The 6,000-nt window shown below is 46.8% G+C and overlaps 1 protein-coding gene across 3 annotated transcripts in view; it reads left to right on the plus strand.

Moving 5' to 3' along the window:
• Positions 1-5,117, plus strand: part of LOC141152993 (SLAM family member 9-like) — a 78,635-nt gene extending 73,518 nt beyond the window's left edge. For all 3 annotated transcript variants that reach the window (XR_012247209.1, XM_073637659.1, XM_073637660.1), the window contains 2 exons: positions 4,350-4,661; positions 4,814-5,117. Coding sequence is in view for 2 of the 3 variants with exons in the window: in XM_073637659.1 (XP_073493760.1) it covers positions 4,350-4,661; positions 4,814-4,911 (410 nt within the window). In the remaining variant the exon portion in view is untranslated. The remainder of the gene's footprint in view (positions 1-4,349; positions 4,662-4,813) is intronic.
• The last annotated feature ends 883 nt before the right edge of the window (positions 5,118-6,000 follow it).

Below are 6,000 nucleotides of genomic sequence, written 5' to 3' on the forward strand. Positions count from 1 at the left end.
AGGGGTTAACTAGTGGGACAGTTTTATAGGTCAGGTCGTTCCGGACGCGGCGATACCAAATATGTGTACTTTTATTGTTTTGTTTTGTTTTTTTCATAATAATATTTATTGATGGGTACATTATATTTTTATTTTTGGTGGATTCTTTTTTTAATTTTTTTAAATATTTTTACAAATTTTTTTTTATTTTATTTTTTTTGCGTGGTCTCTGTGACTAATCGGGATTATCTGAATCCCTGACAAACTGGTGGCAAGCATTGGGATATTACAGAACATCAGTGGCTGGATTGAGCAATCATTCCTGTCACTGAAAACTTGGACGGTTCTTGCGAGCATTCTGTGCAGAGTTTTAAGGAACCAGACTCAGTCTGCGTGCCCACAATGCGTTTTTTAAGAGATTCCGCAGCGTAATTTCCGCCGCGGAAACGCTTAAAAAACGCTTGGTAATAGGTCTGCAATGGTCCCCAATGATAATCCGCATGTGCTGTGCACATGCTGCGGAAATTTCCACCGCGGATTATTATTGCGGAAAAATCCGCAGCACGTCCATCAATTTTGCAGAATCGTGGCGTTTAAGCCGCCTAACAGTTGCATCCCCCCTTCTCTTGTTTTTCTGTCCTATCTTTTGTTTAGCAACAATGGCTACGCGTGGAGAGCCCTGGTATCACCAGCAGTCAAAGGACACTATCACTGCCCTCTGTGAGCTGAGACAGATTGACCCCACAGGCAAAACCAAGGCCCAACTGATTGCTGAACTGTTGCAAGGTGCCACAGAGCCAGTCCGACAGCAAAGCCCTGATGATGGGGCGGCCAGCCAAGGCCCGGATGGCGCTGCTGCAGAGGTCCCACCTGTGATTGCCAGCCAGACCCGCAGCCAGGGTAGTGTGGACCTCCACCTGCAGATGGCCCTGGAGCAGCTCGCCGCAGACGATTGTGACGGACGACTGCAGCTGATCCTGAAATTCCAGGAGCGAGCAGAGCAACGGGCCAAAGCTGACCGAGAGGCTGCTAAGCGACGGGCCCAAGCTGACCGAGAGGCTGCTGAGCGACAGGCCCAAGAGGAGGGTCTGTACCAGCTGGAGCTAGCCCGGATTCAGTAGGAGCCATTCACCACACAGACCCGTGAGTCCAACAGTGCCCACAGCTTTAAACCCCATTGTGAACATTTTCCTGTAATGGAAAAGGACAGAGCCTTGGAGATATTTCTGCGGGGATTTGAAAAAGCCTGCACGAAGTACCAGCTGCCTGAAGACCAGTGGGCCAGATATTTAACTCCAGGGCTCAGAGGAAAAGCTCTGGAAGTGTTTGGTTCTCTCCCTCGAGACCAAGATGGAGACTATGAGGCCATCATGCAGGCCCTGATAAAAAAGTACCAGCTGACTCGGAAGGGTTATCGGAAAAAGTTCCGAGCCCTCCAGCGTGGACCACATGACAGCTACGGCGATGTGGTAGATGGGCTCAGGACCAACTTTGAGCAGTGGGTCCAGGGACTGTCAGTCACCACCTTCGAGGACCTGAAGGATCTGAAGGTGAAGAACCAGTTTCTTCATCTATGCCCTGTGGAAGTGAGACAGTTTGTGCTGGACCGAGAGCCAAAGGAGGCTACCAAAGCAGCCCAGATCGCAGATGCCTATGAGGCCAACCGCACACCAGAGGTTCGGAAGTCATCCGCCGCCAGCTGAAAAGGGGTTAAGCCCTCAACGGGTCCTGCCTCATCTTCCAGCACCCGGCCTACATTTGACTCCCATAAGTGTTACACTTGTTACTAAACGGGTCACCTCAGCCCTGTTTGCTTGAAGAGGCAGAAGATGAACCCCACACCTGAGTCCCCAGGACCTACTGAAGCCATTCTTTTTGTGGGTGGGGCAGTCGGCAAGGCCCATGAGAACTTAGAACCGGTTACTGTGGGAACACCATTACTGTTGGCGTTAAGGACACTGGCGCAGAACGTACCCTCATCCGCCCTGAGTTCGTGTTACCAGAAGAACTCATTCTTGGGAAGACACTGACTGTCACCGGGTTTGGGGGTGTTCGCTGTCCCATACTGATGGCCCGAGCTTTTCTGGACTGGGATGCGGGGAGGGGGTTACGGGAAGTGGGGGTGTCAAAGAATCTCCCCATTAACGTGCTATTGGGAACGGATCTGGGACGGTTGGTTGCCCAGTACATTCCTGACAACCCTCCCTGGTCTGATATGTCATGTGATGTAACTGTCAGTAATGTCAATGTGATGCAAAGGGAACTCAGCCACATCATGCCGCGGGGTGATGCTTCTGAGGATCCCCTAAAACGAGCCCGCATAAGTGCTATGCGCAATGGGGGCAGGCACGGACACCAGGAAGCAGGTTGTCCCGTGCAGGTGACCAGTGTTACGCCAGATGGTGACATGGTCGGTGGTAGCTGCCTCATGACTAGCACGGCTTCAGAGGTAACGGGAAAGAATGGGGAGAAACACTGAGATCATAAGGAAAGTGGTCCCATGCAGCTGCCCAGCCCAGTGTCACGCCAGATGGTGACATGATCGGGGGGCAGCTGCACCATAGTGAGCACAGCTCCCAAGGTAAAAATGATGGCAGGAAACGGAGGGCCCACGACCGGGCAAGGCAAAAGAAATGTGTGTCCCACTGCCTGTCAGGAGTATAGGAGGAAGGTACCCATAGCCTGTCAGAGAGGTGGGAAAAATGTATCCCAAACCGGTCAGGGTGATCGGAAAGCTGGATCCTCAGTCGGTCAGGGTGGTGGGCAAGTTGGGTCCTCAGCTGGTCAGATTAGCAGGAAGGGTGGGTCGCGAGGTAGGCTTAAGAGGCGATCTGTAAATCGGCTCCTACGCTACCTCAAAGAGGGGGAGATGTCATAGAAATATTAAAAATCTCTCCCTCTCTCTTTTCCTCCAAGCCGCTCTTCCCCCCTCCTATATACTATTTGTAGAAAAGCTGGCAATCTATTGAGCTGTCTATGCAAATTAGCACACATAGGAGAAGTGGCTAATAGGCAAATGATAGTACAAAGGGAGCTACTAACCCAATTAACATACGAGTGTATTTTCTATGAAGCTGGCCTGTGACAAATATACACCTAGGTGAGAAGGATGCAATTCCTGGCTTCAAAAGAATTCTCTCTCACCCCCAGGACATCCCCCATTTGCTCAACAAAAATCTGCAGTCTCACCGGCGACGACGTGAAATACTGAATATCGTAAGTTCCATACTTCCGATAATAATGGGACACATTTTTAGCGGCAGGGTCAGCTAAGGAACAATATGCATAGTTTTCCGTAGCTGTGAGCCCCTCCGGTGAGCTGTGGTGCAAAAGTACCAGAATAACGGACCGCAGCTATGCCATGTGTAGTCTCTAAGGAAAGGTAAATTCGTAATAGAGAATATGGCGTCACTTGCAAGCTTCTGCAATCAACTAGCTATAAGTTATTGCGTAAGTTAGATATTTTAATAAAAATATGAAGGCTGTAGCCCAGCCCACGGGATGTCATCACAGGGGATGTGTGGGCAGGTCCCCCCTTCGACATAAAAGACCCAGCCGAGGATGGGTCAGTACTCATGCCGGGAGTATATATTTTATATAGCACGGGTCACGTTCGATAACAGTCAATTTAAGCACCTCCCCTCCAGCTAAATGGAATCATCTCTGCGATCTTTTTAGTAAGTTCTTCTTTAATCCCATTTTATTTGTGTAACTGTATATTCTGTATTGTAATGTCTCCCTTTGTAAAACCTTCTGTATAGTTTTCATAAACACTGCCTCTCTTTTGGATTAAATATAAAATTTAATAGTCCTGTTTAGTTTGTCCTGTAATCGTTCCTCCCCCGAAGCCATATACGCTACCAGAAAGCAGACGTCCGATCAGGCCTGTATTATATTTTAAAATTGATCGGTGGTGGCAGCGAATAATCGTAATTAGGCTATCGTGAAGCTGGCAGTGACCGTACGGGAGCGTATACACATATTCCATGCGTTGGAATCCGGAGGTGTATACGCCATATGCTCTCTGCTCGCTTGCCGATAGCTACGTAGTGAGCGTGAATCCCTATTAATCCCTGACAAGAAGTACCCTAGTAAGAGCTATTGACGTCAATTGCTCATGCTCAACAGCCGCACATGAGCATAGACTAAGACACTATAGAGTCTGAATGAACAGACGAACACTGCTGGAAAGATGATCAGAGCCTAAAGTTGAGTTTTTGTTTCTTGTCTTTGACTCCATTTATGTACATGAAGTTGATGGTTCCATCAGGGGCACATCTGGTTTTTGCGTAGTTAGATGGAACATACAGAAAAATTTGTTTTGAACCCATCCTTAATCAAAATCGCTTTCATTCTAATTTTGTTTTCAGGTGTCCTCTCAGACATGACCAGACATACGCTGTCGGCAAAGTTTGGTGGCTGCATCTTGTTCCAAGTCAACATACCGAAGAATACAGAGATCACCAGTGTATTTTGGTCTCACATGCAAAAAATGGTGGCCATTGACAAATCAGACCATCTTAATGCTATCAACCCAAGATTCCGCAACCGGCTCACTTCCCAACAGCCTAGTTTTTCTTTAAAGTTGTGTAATCTGACTGAAGAAGACAGTGGGATTTATGATGCTAAAATATACACTAATGGGCCAACTATCTATAGAAGCTTCAAACTGGAAGTGTGCGGTAAGTAGACGGAGGAGGGTGCAAAATGACACTTGGCAAATGGGCAGCAAAATGTGAAATTCCTAAGAGAAGCTGCCATGCAAAAAATGAGTACTTCTCCAAATGGGGCAATACACATAGTCAAGTACTTAAACAATGTTTTTGTTTTGCAGCAAAATACCAGACATGTGGAGTCCAGTGGACGAAGTGTAGCATCCAGCTGATTGTCATTCTGGGGACTCTAGCCATCCTCTTCAACGCAATGACGTAATGGCTTCCTAATGTCACAGATGCTTAGCATGCTCATTTGCAAACAGCTAGGTACGGCAGATAAGATTAGTCACACTTCTTCACAAAAACAATGTGGCTTAAAGAAAACAGCTGCAAGCTGCTGAAATATAGAGATCATACTGTAACGATGCCTGTGCAAAACTGTAAAAAAGATAATGCAAATAAAGCCAAAACTGTAGATCATAATTGCCATTTTTTTTTAAATTCCCTTGAGGAAAACTAGGCAGTGTGTTGAGCCAAAAAACTCAATATTTTACTAAGTTAAGACCCTCCTACATGTCATTCCCCTTTGATGTCCCCATGAGTCGGCTCCAAATAATAGCGAAACATTACTGCACCATGAATGTTAAAGACCCCCAAACAGACTGGAAGATAGTTGCCCGAACCCATTAATTTCAGCAACTATCAGATGTGTATTGGTGCCACCAAACGCTCCCAACAGATGATGTCGGGTTAAAGGAGGATCAGGCTCTTTGAATTTCAATGGCCAATCCCTTTGTTTTCAGCTGTTTCCAGAGGTTTCTGGCATTGGCCTTCTCGCCTCTCCCTGTTGAAAACAACGTAACATTCAGTACTCATATATATGGGATAATGGTCTACGAAATGAACATTCAGCCAGCAGCTATCTCATGTGATTAGACAGCATCAGGAGCATTGCTTTCCATGAGGTATTAGGAGGCGTAGGTGCCAACACTTCTGGTAGTCTAGGAGGTCTCCATTTTTGTCCATGCGCCTGCCAAACGTTCTAGATGATTTGGCAAAGATGCTATTGATATATGATCGCCAACATCTGCAGGAACCATTCAAGATGTTTAGTAATCTATTTAGAAAGACCACATTTGTATTCCGAGCATCAGAATTCAATTGTGTTTTTGTTCTGCTCCTAAAAGAGAGAAACAGAAATCGCAACACAACCATCCTCTAAGCAATATACTTGGTTACTCTCGAGTTGAGGATTAACTAAGCTCCTCGTTGACCCAGCTATAGCTTTGCCAGGGCAGAAGTATTTCTCAACCCCATCCTCCATGACTTGGTGTTAGTCACAGCCTATGCAACCTCCTGGAGTAGA

Source organism: Phyllobates terribilis, unplaced genomic scaffold, assembly GCF_046119375.1.
Source record: "Phyllobates terribilis strain yellow unplaced genomic scaffold, ASM4611937v1 Scaffold_7__3_contigs__length_470593459, whole genome shotgun sequence".
Taxonomy (NCBI): Eukaryota; Metazoa; Chordata; class Amphibia; order Anura; family Dendrobatidae; genus Phyllobates; species Phyllobates terribilis.